The sequence below is a fragment of the Papio anubis genome, chromosome 2 (genome assembly GCF_008728515.1).
Source record: "Papio anubis isolate 15944 chromosome 2, Panubis1.0, whole genome shotgun sequence".
NCBI classification, from domain to species: Eukaryota; Metazoa; Chordata; class Mammalia; order Primates; family Cercopithecidae; genus Papio; species Papio anubis.
In genome coordinates this window covers 55,738,394-55,754,085 of record NC_044977.1, presented here as the reverse complement: position 1 = coordinate 55,754,085, position 15,692 = coordinate 55,738,394, and the positions used below count along the sequence as shown (strand labels likewise).

General features: G+C 45.6%; 1 protein-coding gene across 8 annotated transcripts in view; it reads right to left on the bottom strand.

Annotated features, from left to right (window-relative positions):
- The window catches only part of SRGAP3 (SLIT-ROBO Rho GTPase activating protein 3), a 315,323-nt gene that overhangs the window by 43,063 nt on the left and 256,568 nt on the right, over positions 1 to 15,692 (bottom strand). For 5 of the 8 annotated variants that reach the window (XM_021933198.2, XM_021933193.2, XM_009200280.4 and 2 more), the window contains exons 11-15: positions 13,008 to 13,035; positions 10,467 to 10,553; positions 3,065 to 3,095; positions 1,906 to 1,966; positions 1,031 to 1,108 (exon numbers count right to left, since the gene is read on the bottom strand). In XM_021933198.2, coding sequence (XP_021788890.1) covers positions 1,031 to 1,108; positions 1,906 to 1,966; positions 3,065 to 3,095; positions 10,467 to 10,553; positions 13,008 to 13,035 — 285 coding nt within the window. Of the gene's footprint in view, positions 1 to 1,030; positions 1,109 to 1,905; positions 1,967 to 3,064; positions 3,096 to 7,624; positions 7,728 to 10,466; positions 10,554 to 13,007; positions 13,036 to 15,692 lie in introns of all 8 variants that reach the window. The other 3 variants (XM_021933194.2, XM_021933197.2, XR_643522.4) reach the window with 3 other exon arrangements.

The following is a 15,692-nucleotide window of genomic DNA, read 5'->3' as shown; positions in this document are numbered from 1 at the left end:
AGAAGGGGTGGACTGTGGAGACATGACCTTTTCAAATACTGGAAAACTGCAGGCAGATATATTATGTGGGATACCGATATTCCAACTCTTCTTTCCTCCCCTGGGATGAGGTTATGGACTTGCTAATGCTAGGTTTTGTTCTAGAATCAGGGAGCAGGATTGAAAATATTTCCTCAAATGAAAATGCATGGATTTTCCATTTCAGTGTAGCAGTGAGATAAGCACTAAATATTCAAAGGCAGAGGTGTAAGAAGAATTGAGCATTTCCTGACCCAGTGAGTCCTTACTTGGCTTGGACACTGTCACTGGCCATCTGTTCCTATCAGGGATTCTGAAGCCCAGAGAGGCTACACCAAATATATCACATGTGTCCTGGTCTAGTGGTCTACCTCACTTCTAATAAGCGTTCATATCCTTGCTTAAATCAAAATGGGAACTAGGTCACCTCTCCAGGGGTAGAGGGAGTATATAATCTCTTCCTCCCAATGTGTGGCTTGCCAAAAACACCGCATAAAAAATTAAAAATTAGGATATTCTAAAAGTCACTCAGTGTTTTCTATGTTCTTCCAATTCTAAAATGTAGCATCCTTTACAGATTCACGTAAATATTCCAGAGCTCTTTACAAGGCACCCTTTCCCAGCAACCACTGTGCAGCCCACTGGAGAGAGTCACCCATAAGCAGTAATAGTAGTAATAGCAGTAGTAGCAGTAATTGTAGTGCTGGTAGCAGTGCTGGTGCTGGTGCTGGTGGTAGGTAAATGTTAAACAGTTAGCTCTTTGGCAGGAAACAATTAGAACTTAGTTTTTGCCAATTTCTGTGGTGTAAACATTCCAGTCATGCTTATTCCAAGTACCAGGACAAAGTCACTGACTGTGAAGTTGGAAAGAGATGTGCACAATCAGCTCCTGCAAACCACTGCAGGCCAGCTTCTGCATACCACTGGCTCCGAGACACATGTGAACATTCACCCTGGCTTCCCCTGGCCACAAGCTTAACACACAAGCTTAAGATGGTCACTCTGCACCCACCTCTCTCAAAGGAATTTTTGATGTCATTGACTTCCACCTGAGATCCTGGCACTCTGAAGATCCCCTGCTGCTGGAGTCCTAAAAAAGAAACATACAGAAAAAGAAGTAGTAAATCCATGAGACTTTGAGTTCATTAGACCACTGGGAATACCAGTGACTCTGCCCATTGCTTGTCCCTTTCTTCCCCCGATTCTTTATAACAGAGTCGTTCCCTATGAATGTCTCCAAAAATGGCCTGCACGGTGAAGTACAGCTGGCCAAAATCCTGGGACACATCTGCTTCATAATCTGTGATCTTCTGTTTGAGCTTAAAGGAAAAGGCCACAAGAAGTTTTGTATCAATACGTTTCCTTCCCTGTACACAGACATGTTCTGCCTTCAAGAAGAGCTAGACTCTAGAGTACATTCTGGCTGGGACTTGGGAGAGGTTAAATTAACAAATCCCAGACACCATTATTAGGTTGGTGCAAAAGTAATTGCGATTTTTCCCATTCAAAAGTAATGGCAAAAGCCGCAATTATGTTGGCATTAACCTAACACCTTCATGGAGCTTATAATCTAGTAGTATTAGCTGATTTACTGGCAAACTCCATTCGGTGCTCAAAGCACAGAGCTGCAGGTTTGAGTTCTCTTGTCCATGCCCTTTCTACTCTCCGGTTTTCCTAGTTCTTGGATCCTCTCACCATGATCTCCATCCCCCAACACACTCAAAAGCAGCACTCAGAAGAGCAGCTGCTGTGTGCAGTACTTTCCCCCTCAAAAGCAGAGCTGTGACGGGAAATCTTCCAGGACAAATTAGAATCTCATTTCCTATCAGAACAGCCTAGCACCTGTTCTGCATATTGCTGAAAACACTGGCCCAAGATCCAGCTTACCATATAAATTGATGTAACGGATGCAGCTCTCGACTACAAGTGGTATAGCTTGTCCTGAATCCTTGAGAAAAGAAAAATCGTGAGTTTTATGGGACTTGACAACCACCACAGGAAAAAGACATTGCAAACACAGATTACAGACTCAAGCCAGAATATTAGTACCATCAGATTAGTAGGAAAACAAGCAAGGAACTGCTAATCCTAAAGTCTCCACAGACAGTTACAACAGAGAGTCTTCAGCTGTATGCACAAAAAGGCATAGCTACGATCATTTTAAAGAAATGCTCTGTCTTCTTATCCAACTGGAAAGGAATCTGGGCTCAGGAGGCCTGGCAGGCCCACTTGGGCAATGGAGAGGGAACCACCTCATGGAGGCTGCTGGAGTTTGGCCTTGAAGAGTTCTCTGCCTCCCCCTCCACTTTGTCCCAACTCAACACTATTTTCTCAATGCTCAAGGACCAAGTCCTCATCCTATTTACCTGATGTCAGAATTAAGGGCACACCACGGGAGAAGCAAGGCTGGCCCCCAGTGGAAATTTTGAGCTCTAAGAAGGGAAGACCAGTTCTACTCATGAAGTCACAACTAAACACTCAGATGCATACTGCATTTAACAATAAATATGTCACAGGGAAAAGCTCTAGAGGCAGCCGATGTCAGCCATTGGCGATCTAGGGGCCAACCTTACTCTAAAAGGCTGAAAAAGATGCAATTCTCAACACAGGCACCTGGGATGTGAATGTATTTTCAATGACATCTTCCTAGACTGGTCTACAGCCACAAATGATTATGGCGAGGGGAGATATTTTCTTTTGGATTTCATTATTGGTTGACCTCTCTGTTATTCCAGGTCACTTAAAGAGCATCAAATTCTTTTAAACTTTCTTTAAAAGGGGCCAAATCAAAGGCCTAGCCTTCTCACAAGGTGAGTAAACAATGAGGCACATGTAATATGCTCTTGTGAAGACAGCATGGATTTGGATACGTTCTTGGCTCCTCCACACCCCACCTGTGAATTCTTTCCTCGATTGACTGTGCCCAGGGACAGGACAAGAATATGGACCCATCAGCAACAGGCAAGGTGGGCTCTGTTCTGGAAGTCAGCACTAAAGACAGTTTCCATCGCGGTGAATGGGGCTAACGGGCCTTTCTAGTAAATACCTGGTTCCTGGTTCGAGCATTTCTTCTTCCTCTGATAACAAAAAATAAACAGGCAGCAGAGCAGGAGAAAAAGAAAAGATTATGCAGGAATAAGATCAGTTAGAGTAAGCAGATCCTTCAGAGTCCGTGAACGCCGAAATGCAATGGCAGCCAGCCAAGGTCCTGGGGAGCCTGTCAAACAGCCGGCCTGTGGGGAGGGTCACCCCCGAGCCTGGGAGCCTTATGGGACTTCTGGAAGCCGCCCAGCCAGCCTTCCCATGTGGCTGCCTTAGCTGCCCTCCCAGACACCAGTTGACACGGGGGCCTCTTTCAGTCCTGGTGAAAGAGCAGCAACTGTGTGGACTGGACCCATTCCCGTCCCTGTACCTAGCTTCTCTTCAACAAAAGGGACTGTTTATGCACGCATGGACAAAAGCCTACCTACGACCCCATAAGGTACGTCCAGCTGCCCACAAAAAGGACAGAAATACACCTTTATGTCTACTGGAACAATGTCCTGGAATTCAGCTCAAGAAACCTCATTGTTGGTAAAAAGTTCAATTCTAACGAGATCATGTCTACAAGGCACCCTTTGGATAGAGACCCATAGGATTCCACCTGATGCCAAATTCCAAACAGCTTCCCATGTTTCCCTGCCATACACCCTCAGTTGCTTTTCTTAGGTATCCACTTGACTTTGCTCTCCTTCCTCCCCTCTTGACCCTTACACTGGCACTAAGGAATACAAAAGCTGAGAAAGGCCTGGAGGAGGAAGGGAAGTTGAGTCAGAATGCCTTCATGAGCTTGGGGGAGAACGGAAGCCTTTACTTTCACTAAAAGCCACTGATAATGCCCATTTTCAGGGGAGTGCCGTCAGCTCTTTCCACTGTGCAGCAGGTCTGTCTCTGGGGTGAGCACTTGTCCCATCCAGGCTCCTGGAGGATGTGTGCTTTCTAGTTAGTGTCGTCTGTCCAGTTCTCAGCATCTCAACAACTGGAACTGTCTGCTACCTGACATGCTGACTAAATCTACCAGAATCCCAGAACTGAGTAAACAGCCTGGTCGAACAGGTTCTATGAGCAATATGCTAAAATTAATGCTAATAATCGTAGGTAATACATAGTGCTTACCATGTGCCATCCAGTGCTCTAGAAACATAACATATATTGGCTCATTTAATCCTCCTCACAAAGGATCATGAAGTAGGTAATTATCATGCTTATTTTACAGAAACAAGATGAGGATTCTCCCCTTGTCCCAGAGGTGAACCTCCTAGGCTTCAAAACTGGCTCTTACAAAAATGAGTTCTCCTTTTGTCTGAGAGGAGGAGGAAAAAACATCAAGGATTTTGAAAGGCTTTTGTTTATTCAGGTAGGATCTGAGAAATGTATAAATCAAACTCCAGCAACATTTACTTATGATTATTAACCCCAGGGATGCTTCCTTGTCCCTCTAAGCCATTATAATTGTGAAGTCCCAGTGATGTTATTTTATTAAAAACCTTTTCACAGGTGTGGTTTTTCAAAGCTGGGGACTCTTAGTTCAATGTTCTTTCAGATGGCATGTGGATTATAATAGAAAATTAAAATCCATTCTCAATAGTTGAAGGATTGAATACATTATACTGCCTTTTCATTCTCTGAAACTTAATAACCTTTCACAGCAAACTGTGCTGTAAAACATCGTCCACTTAGCTCATAGTAGGTGCACAGTATGAGTTTGTTGAACTGCGCTGATGGTATGTGATGAGTACAGTGTGACTATAAAGCAATGCAATAGTAAGGCCAGGTGCAGTGGCGCATGCCTGTAATCCCAGAACTTTGGGAGGCCAAGCCAGAAGGATCCCTTGGGCCCAGGAGTTCAAGACGAGCCTGGGTAACATAGTAAGATCCTGCCTCTACAAAAAAAAAAAAAAATTGTTTTAATTAGCCAAGCATGGTGGTGCATGCGTGTAGCCCCAGCTACTCGGGAGGTTGAGGTGGGAGGATCACTTGAGCCCAAGAGGTCAAGGCTGCAGTAAGCCATGATTGTACCACTGTACTCCAGCCTGGGTGACACAGCGAGACTGCCTCAATAAATAAATGAATGAATGAATAAATGAATGAATGAATGAATGAATGAATGAAATAGTATTTAACAAACACACCTTTTTTCCCAGTCAAATGAGTATTGTTCCTCCAACTTTTCCGCTTAGGAGGTGATGCACTTATTCCAACAGTGCTGCCACTGCTCAAGTGCTCTGGGCTGTCGCTGCTGGGGTGTTCTTTTCAGAGCCAGTGGAACAGCCCCACTGTAGCATATTCCTCTTGCCATTTTGCACCTCCAATGGCATCGCAAAGCTCAGCTTCAAACGGAGCTTTCTATTCCAAAGACAAGGTGTCCATTTGAATACATAGTCTTGGCCCCACTGGTAAAGGCCATGCTCCAGGCTCTAAAGAAGACTGACCAAAGCAGCTGCAGCAATGCCGACACATTCAGGAAAGAAGGTGGCTTCCCGAGATGACTGTCTCAAAGAGGCAAACACTCATGTGGTTGACTAGGTTATGATGTGTTGGTCAGAAGGAATAAAGTCAGATTACTTTATAGTCACATCTTACATATAGGACCTCTCTATTACAAAAATACTTAACAGAACATCTGCTTGTCAAATACTGTCAGATAAGAGTTGATTCCTTCCAAGTATCCTGACTGATCACCCATTTCCAAAGACCTAAGCACACTGAGGATGTTCCTGTCTCTGAGCCTTCATTTCTTCTGTTCTTCCTTTCAATAATTCCTTCTGTCCTTTTATTCTCCTCTGCATGCCCACCTTTCCTTCAAAGCCCCTCCAGAAGCCTACTGTGCTTGAGCTCATAGCTCTTTTTGCTCTCAATTCTTCTTTTGTTGTTGTTTATTTTCGAGACAGGGTCTTGCTCTGTCACTGAGGCTGGAGTGTGGTGGCACAACTGTAGCTCACTGCAGCCTTGACCTCCCAGGCTCAAGCTGTCCTCCTACCTCAGCCTCCCAAAGTTCTAGGATTACAAGTGTGAGCCACTGCACCTATCCTAAACTTGTTTATGCAGGGATAACTCACCAGTTGCTCATCCTAAATCACCTTCCACTTTCTGCCTTTTGTGTTTAAAATTTCCCAAGCTCCACTACTGGCTCCTTGAGGGAAGGGAGAGTAACTAGTCCCCTCTCGGCCATGGACCATGGCTCTTTTATGGGCAAGGGTGAAAGAAGAAAGTCTCGGAGGAGAGAGGAGGAAGGATGGAGACAGAAGATTCCTTTGGCACAGCCCCGCCCTCCCATGACCCAATAAACCCCTCCCTCTGGGTCACCTCCTGATCTTCCTTCCTGATACACCCATGGGCCCCTCCTTTTGGGAATCCTCTACGCTTTGGTCTTCTTAGGCATCCTACAGCAGCCCTTGACATCCCTCACCCCTGGGCAGTCCCAACTTGGGCCCTGGTCTTCCACTTTCCCTTTTCCCTACTCTCCCTTCCCCAGAACTCAGCCCACAGAGAGAGACAGTCCTGAGACCCGGGCTGGTCCTGCTTACCCTCTCTCCTGCCTAAGGCCAAACCCATGTCCAGTCTCTTGCTGTCCTGCAAGTCTTGTGCTGGACCCTGTCTGAGGATCACGAGTAGAGAGCCAGAGCACGGGCAGCCTCCATAACCCCCAAATCATTGGCAAAGCCCAAGGGCCTTTGCTTTTTCTCCTGATTGATACCTATCATCTTCTCTGCAGAGAGTGTCTTCATTAGAAGGTAGTGGGCTCTCAAATCAGTTGCAGGGACTTCCCTGCTTCCTCTAAGTAATGTTAAGAGTGCTTCTCCCCTTCCTCAAGTATCTCCCCAGCTGCTGCTCTTCGCTTCTCCATCATCTTCTTAATTTCCCTTGAGTCATTATATCTGATATGACTTAATCTCATATCCTTTACACCAAAGAGAAAAGAAAAGAGAAACTCTCCTAGCTAAACTACTTAGTTTAAGGTACAAAGGGTTAACCTAGAATTCAAAAGGGACAACCTCAACTTTTCTCCCTTCTCCCAAACCACCTAATGGGAAGCAAACTAGGTGGGAGGATTTTCTCTTATAAAAAGTGTATGTGTTTCCTTTGCTGGTATATATGCAACTAAAAAAAAATTCACGTGTATAAAAACACACTGATACCCACAGGGATTTCCTCTGTGTTGCTTTCAATCCAGCTTCTCCTGGGAGACGTGGGTGTGAAGTGAGGGAATGGGGTTTCTCTGACTGTCCCTCAGGTGTTAGGACTGCAGTTGCTGAAGCAATGAAGCGTGGCTGGCTGGGCCCGCTGCGCTGGTATTTCAGCCCCACTTGGACTTCCCTGGGTTCTGTCATGATCTGATCCCTACCCCCCAGGGCTGAGAATTGTGCAGGGCACTTAGGAGCAACCAGTTAGAGGCTACAGCGGCTCCCGTGAAAAGTCCTTGCTGAAGCTAAGAGAGGCTGCAGCGAGGAACTAGCTCCACAGGGCCTGGCCAAGGACAGGGCTGTCTGCTGGCAGGGAGGCGGGAGGACAGAGGCTGCCATTACATTGGGTGCATTCGCGGACTCCATGGCTCCCCAGCAAGTACCTTAATGAATGCTTCCATACTGCCGTTAAAGAGTTTATGGCTATACACTGAGAGAGGCCTAGGTCTCCTCATTTTCTGTGGTTTAGGGGGAAGACAGGGGGGCCTAGGGGAAAACGGAACAAAAGAAATCAAGAAAGCAACCAACATAAACATACAACTGGGAAAGATGCTCTTAAAACCCACGACTAAAGGGGACACAAAATGTAAATGGAAGCCCCTGACCCCCCGCCAAGACATTGGTTTCCAATGTTCCATCTGAAGGCCTTTGCATGTTTTAGGAGATCTTAATTTACCCACAATGCCAAGCAGGAGCAACTCTTACATGACGCAAATGCATTCTAAATCTTAGGGGGAAAATAGGACATGTGCAAGAAACCATTGAAACTCCAATCAGAGGCTGCCATCCTGCAAAGCTGACCAGATGGAGGGGGAATCAGGGGAGAGAGATGTAATCTGTAGCCTGAGAAAGCAAGAGACTTTCAAAAATGATTGTGAGGGTTAATTTTCATTATTTTGGCTTAAATTTATCACCAAGTCTCAACTCCCAATGTACCAGGGCACTGATCTTCCTAATGCCTCTTGGCATTTCAAATGCACTTGACTAATCTTTATTTCATTGATCTAAGAGCCAGGCAATTACTATTCTCATTTCAGAGATGAAGAAACTGATACCATGAGGGAGGCTGCAACTTCTTTGGGGTCCCTGGGTGACCCCAGGATGATGGTAATATCCTGTTCTTTAGTCAAGTACACTTTCTTTTTTTTCTTTTTCTTTGAGACAGAGTCTTGCCTTGTCACCCAGGCTAGGGTGCAATGGCATGATCTCAGCTCACTGCAACCTCTGCCTCACAGGTTCAAGCGATTCTCCTGCCTCAGTCTCCCAAGTAGCTGGGATTATACGCATGCACCACCACTCCCAGCTAATTTTTGTATCTTTAGTAGAGACAGGGTTTCACCATGTTGGCCAGGCTGGTCTTGAACTCCTGACCTCATGATCTGCCCACCTTGGCCTCCCAAAGTGCTGGGATTACAGGCATGAGCCTCTGTACCTAGCCTCAAGAACATTTTCAATTAAACCACTTTCAAATCCATTATTAAACTTAATGCCACCTCAACCCTGTATATGTGGCCCCATTTTACAGAGGCAGAAACTGAAGCCTCCTGTGAAGGAGAACTGACAGAGCTGGACCCCAAACTCTGGACTCTTTGGTTCCAAGTTCAGGGTTTTTCCTACCAGACCACCATCATGGAGCCTTAGGGCACTTTTTTATTTCCAACCAAGGACTCATCTACCCCAGTAACCTTTGCCATGGGATCCGGTTGAAAGTGTCTTGCTTTACTTTAGGATTTCCGTTCCTAAAGTATGCTCCACTCTTGGCCACAGGGAGGCGTAACCATACCACAGTTCACCAGTGAAACAGCCACAAACACTGGACCTGTTTCCAGAATTGCTCACCATGCATATACCTGTGTTGGCTTATTTGCTCATTTCACCACACAAGTTGGCCTGACTCAATGGTGCCAGCCTTCTGGGGCAAAGGGCTTTTTAAGGTTAGGAAGAGGGCCCCTAACCAAGAGAGGCAGTTCATTTTCAAATGGCTTGGTTCGAAATTTGGGTAGCAACAAGTGGGGACTCAGCCAGGCACAGATAATGTCCACACATGACAAGCAAAGACCTGGTCCCCCAAATCTTCATTGATTTCTGTGAGTGGGCAAGAAATCTTCTGGACTATGCAGCCAATCAGGATAAATGAGATTCATGCTGCCTCTGCTGACTGGGCTTGTTGTACCTGTCTCCTTCAGTAGGACAGCCATCCCCAGGGACCTCTAACCAACTTCTCCTAGGTGTTTGAGTATTGAGCAAATGCTGCTAGCTCCAGTACATGCATGGGCAAAAACCAGGTGAATCCAAATATCATGCCACCCAAACAACGGAAACAAAATAACAGCACAGATCAAAATTTTGAAAAGAAACAACAGGCAAGATTATTTCAAGCCCATCTTGGATCTATGTCAATTTGGTTAGCTAAGTCCATGTCATTTCTTTTTCAAAAATTACTTATTTTTTTGAGGACGTATGTATGTGGGGGTGGGATTTCTTACAAGATCTGCTCTTAAATTTTCAAATACCAAAGCAAAAGAGAGTGTCAAAAATGTGACACAAGGCCAAAGGTTTTAAGTTTGGGGATTAGAAATAACTTGATGATAGCAACATTGTCACCCTGTTTTCATAGTGTTTGATTTGTTTTTGAACATTCCCAGATCATTTCCTTATCACATTGCATGATAATCTCACAACAACCCTGTGAGGTTGGGAAAAAATATCAATTCACTTTACATACAAGGTCAATGAGCCCACAAAAGATGAAGAAACTTGCCTAAGATCACACAAATAAAATGTGATTGAGGTTGGTGGTAAAATTCAGCTCTTCCTACACTCAAGGCTCTAGTGTGAGTATGAAAGTGATTGTATCATAGAACATATCATAGAACATCCAGAAGTAACATTAAATTATCTGTTAAATTCTCATGGCCAGGAAGAGCAGACTCTTAAAGCAGGTGTTGGACACTCAATATCAAAAAACCTACGGTGCCCAATTGGAGGGTTTCCTTAAAAGAAAGTCCTAAGTGTTTTTTGTTTTTTCTTAAATTTTACAAAGTGGAATAAAGGGAAAATAAGATATGTTTTCCCATTTTTCCTGCCCAATCCAGAAAGCAAAGGACTGCGTGAATCACACGGGGATTTCTTTCTTTGTGTGGTATTCTGTGCACTGTCTGGAATCTCTGACAAGGAAACGTAGCTATCCCAACTTTGCACAATATCAAATCTATATTGACTTACTGAAGTGCTGGGTGGGGCACAAAGTGGGGAGCAGGGGGGCAGCCCGGCCAAGGAAAGTGGGGCAGCCTAAGCCTTCCATCTCTTCTGCTGCTCAGATGCAGAGCAAAAAGGAAAGAAAGAAAGAAAGAGAGGCAGGGAAAACAGGAACAGAGAAAGCCACAGAGGGGAAGAAAGAGAAACCAGAGACCAATGTCCCCTTTCTGCCTTTTAATCAAGATGAAAATTAACACACGTTGGCAACACAGGAAATTGCCTCAAAATTATCCTGCAACTAAAGGGATGTGATGAAAAATTCCCCTAGATAACCTAATGGACTTGGAGGTCAACATCCCAAATGGTGGCAATGCTGTAGTGCAATGCCAGTCGGGCCCTTGGAGGCTATGCATGGGCTGTGTACTGTGTTGCATCTGCTTGAACAAGATCTCGAGTGATTTCATCTCTAATCCAGACCACGAGGGCATGTCAACGTGGGTAAGGAGAGCCAGACGTTCATTTGAATCACAATAATCAAACCTTATATTTGCATCTTGCTTCGACATTTACAATACACTTTTAAATTTAAGTGCATTATCACATCTGGCCATCCTGAATTACAGGGTTTTTACAGATTTGGTCTATTCTAAGATAAGGTTCTGAAATGTGAGAAAAATATAACATACTGTAGCCCATATGCAAAACCAGTTCCTCTATACAAGGTCAACAGCAACTTGGCTGAGGAGATCGTGCTCAAATAACCATCCAAAAATGATATCCACCTTGTGTGGGAGTCCATGGAAGATAGAGAGAGAGCCATAGGACAGAGACATTGTTGGCAACAATTTCCACAAGTTAGATAATGATTTTGGAGGTAAGGGAAGACTTTTAGTTTACTAACAAAGACTTTAGTTTACTTTGACCTTGACCAGGAACCAGAGTACACAGGGCTAAGTCTGCAATTGAATGCAGGGTAGCTGCAGTTGAATGCAGGGTGTCTAAGTGGGAGGTCTGATAAACTCAGCTTGGATTTCCCAGGCCCTAGGTCAAGGAGGGTGTGGAAGACTTCAGAGGGCTTTATTTAAAACACAAAACAAAAAAAAAAACAAACCCTCAACTTTCCGCTGAGGGAGGACCCTGAGACCTGGCCAAGGGTTTGATTACAGATCTCCTCTCCCACACTCTGCTGGAACAAACTTCTCTGCATGAGTTCTAGGAATTAGGAGGAAGTGAGGGACAGCTCAATTCATCCCCCATCTGTTTCACTGTTTGCAGAATTTGGTGTAAAATGTGGCTTCTGTTGTTTTGAGACTATGACAACATTCTCTTGCCAGGAAAACAAAAAAAATTATAATAGGTTTGTAACAGGTTCTTCGAAAGTGACCCTGCACATCTGCCGCCCCATGTGCTGGAAGGGCCTCGCCTGGTGTGACTCGTCCTGATGCTTCCAAATTGCCAGAGCCCAGAGGAACAGCTGTAGGGGCTGAACTTCTGTCGAGCCCTCGGTCTCCCCATCCTGAGCCCAGGAAACTGAAAACCCTAGAGTTTTCCAAGACTTTGCCCCACTCCCTTCCCAAGGAGCAGGAGAGAGTTGGGAGTTCATCTTTGCTCTTGCCAAACATGACGGTTTCTCAGGATTTGGGGCCACTGGGAAGCATTTGTGGGAAAGAAAAGAATGCCCTCAGGTCCCCGGGCCCAGAAAGTGAGGCAAAAAGTAGCGCTCTACTGCCATGTGATGGAAAAGTGCAGGCCTCTGGGCCACTGGCTGAATTCCAGCTAGGCAGTGCAATATCTCTTACTGGGAACGCAGAAATGAAATAGGCTCTAAGCAAACAACCTGGCCAGTGACAGAGCCACTTATGGATCTAAGCTTTCTGAAAGGGGAGTAAAGTCAGCCCCTCAGCTATCAGCTGCTGAGTGGAAAGTGTTCACTGGCTCTGGTCTGCTCAGGGAAAAGCGCAAAAGGGAATGTTGAACGAGCTGAAGAGAAAGCAGAAGTTGCCCATGTGTTACTTTCTGTCAGCCCATCCAAGTGCCCGTGAGGTCCAAGCCAGGGTGTGGACAGCGGGGGAGTCTGTGCACATCTATGCGCATGCGTGTGCCCAGCTGCGCGCAATCTGAGCCTGACCCAAAGCCTTGGTACATGGGGACCCCAGGCTGGTCCTCGCAGCAAGGCTGGGCAGTTTGCTCAGCATGGTGTAGCAGGTGGCAAGAGAGGTCAACAGCCACCCCACAGCCTCTGGCTCCTACAGGCTGCCCTCAGCCACTCTGAGTAGACAATACTGTCTCACCCGATGGCCAGCGCAAAGGGAGGGTGCCCCACTGCCACACAGCAGCCCCCAAAGCGCCCCTTCCATTGCCAGCCTGGAGGGGCGTGGCTTTGTCAGTCTAATGCTAGAAGAAGCGAAGCAGCAACTGTGCCTCACCTAGGCACACCCACACCAGCCCGTGGGGACATTGGTGAAGAAGCCATCCCTGCTTCTCCAGCTCCCAGCAGTGCCTCCCCAGCCCCATCCCACTCCCACCTCGGGCAGCAGATGAAAGAAAACACAACTCTCCCACTCTCACCTGGTGGTGCCGCATTCTGCTCTTTCCCCTGCAAAGAAAAGTATACATTAATGTTTAATTGCCTTTTCTTTTTAAACCAAAGAACTTTCGTCTTTTTCTAAAAACAACACACAATGAGTCTTAATTATTTATGAAATATGAAATCTAATTATGCCTAAGGTATGGTCTGTTGAAAAGAACTGCGTCTTATTAATTCTTTATTAAAAGCCTCCTATTTGTAGGGCTGTGTTCACACACACGTTATTGTTCACAGACATTTTCAGTGATTCTCAAACTACAGCCCTCTGGCTACTTGCATCAGAAACATCTGGGGATCTGGTTAAAGGTGCAGATTTCTTGACTCTCTCATGGGTCTTCTGAATCAGAATCTCTGAGATAAAAACCCAGAAATCTGCATTTTAACAACCACCCCTGGTGATCACTTCTATGCCTCCCAAAGTTCGAAAACTCCTGCAATGTTCAATGGCAACAAAGACTGACTGAGCCCCTGTCATACGCCTGGCACTGAAAGATACTAGCCATAAGGCTGGTGCTCTTCCACCCTGCTGCCCTGCCTCCACCTTCATTCCCAGCTGAAGATCTTCTCATTTCCTTCACTGGAAAAGAAAATCAAGTAATACGGGTTCTCCATCTGCGTGCCCCCATTAGGCCCTCCCACCTACTTGCCAGACAAAGCCCAGACCTTCTCCTTATGCCCTAGTTCCACCCCCTCTGCCCTTCTGGGGGCCTCAGTTTCTGCAGGTATCTCCCCTCTCCCTAGCATCACCAATCTCCTCTCTTCTGGACCATTTCCAGCAGCATATCTACATGTTCTGGATATGCACGACCTAGCTTTTAACCCTTCTGTTGACCCCATTTCTCTTTCCAGCTACATCCTCATTTCTCTGCTCTTGTTTACAGCAAAATTCCCTGAAGGAGCTGCCTGGAGGCACGACTGCTTCCTCCCCTCCTATTCCCTCCTCGCCCTTTTGCCCAGAAGCTAGGCTTCTGTCCTCATCCCTGGGCTGAGACTGCTCTTGTCAAGGTCAACACTTAAGGTCAAAAAGGATCTCCTTCAGGCTGAATCCAATGGTCTTCTCTGCCCTTATTGTACCTGACCTCTGTACCATTCTACTCAGTTCACCACTCCCTTCTTACAAAGCTCTCTCCTCTTCACTTTCATGACTCCACACTTTCCAGGTGTTCTTCCTGCCCTATAGGTTCCTCGGTTTCTCTTTCTGTCTCCTCCTCATTCTGCTCAACCTCAAACCTCGAAATGTTGGAGTGCCATCAGGACACAGACCCAGGGCTGCTTTCCTTTTCTACACATCCTTTCTAAGTGACCGCAAGTGCTTACCAAGGACTCCCTACTCTATGTCTAGATCTTACCCTTCCCTAGAATTCCAAACTAAGATGTACTGCCATCTTTTATAAAAATAGCATAATTGAGGTATAATTTATATATCATAAAATTCACCCATTTGGAGTGTATCATTCAGTGATTTTTAGTGACTATTCAAAGTTATGCAACCCTCACCAGAATTCAATTTGAAAACATTTCCATCCCCAGGAAAAGATCCCTCCTTCTCTGGGTTCCCAAACTGTCCACTCTTCTATGTACTCCACATGGTCTAGTTACAATACCCTTCTCTCAATTCTTCCAACTCACCACATTTCCCGCATTTGCAAATGTTGTCCCCTCTTCCCCAGAAACTCTTCCCTTGGTTTTTCACTTGGCTGACACCTTCTCATCCTTTAGTTTCAGCTGAAACAGCAGCTCCCCTAGGAACCCTCTCTGATCACCCTACCTAAAGCAGGTCCCCCCATCTCTCCCCGACACATTTATGATTGTTCTGTATCTCAGCCCAAAATTTTCATTCATGGCACTTAACACAATTATAATCCCTACCCTCTCTGTTTTTTAAGAGACAGAGACTTGCTCTGTCACCCAGGCTGGAATGCAGTGGCGTGATCTTGGCTCACTGCAGCCTCCACTGCCTAGCCTCAAGTGATTCTCCTGCCTCAGCCTCCTGAGTAGCTGGGACTACAGGGCCATCACCACACCCAGCTCAACTATCACACTTTCTTAGTAGTTTGTTTACCATTTGAGGTCTCTCTTTTCCATGAGGGCAGGAACTTTACCTTTCTTGTGTACCACTATCTCCCCAGGCCTGGCCAAACAAAATGCCTGTGCTCTTGGATAGATGAATGAACAGATGGGGGCAGGTAGAAATCAAAGGTTTTAGGATGTGGAGTGGAATGTCAGAACATACTCAAGGCAGACTTTTCTCTGGCACAGAATCTAATACATTGTCTATCAGCTTCAGACTCACATTCCTGCTCTCAAGAATCCCACAACCAACATCTTTAGAAATAGGGTGGCTCAATATCTCATAAATGTGGGGAATCAAAAAATGCCCATCCTTTACCTTCTGAAACCTGTTGGGATTTTAAAAATATATTTTATAGTTGGTGGTTCAGTCATTTTCTAGAAAGTCAGATGGCCTGGGCCTGGTGGCCATTTTGCTCTGTGATGGGTGATTAAATCTTGGCCTAAAAGGTTATGCTCCTTCCCTTTTATAGGCAGCACACTGTTCATTCATGCTTGAGGCGCTTTCAGAAATTGAAAAACCAACTGCATCTTGAGTGTAAACCCTGGAGCTTACAGAATACACTCCAGCAATAAAAAGGTCATAAGTCTAAGAC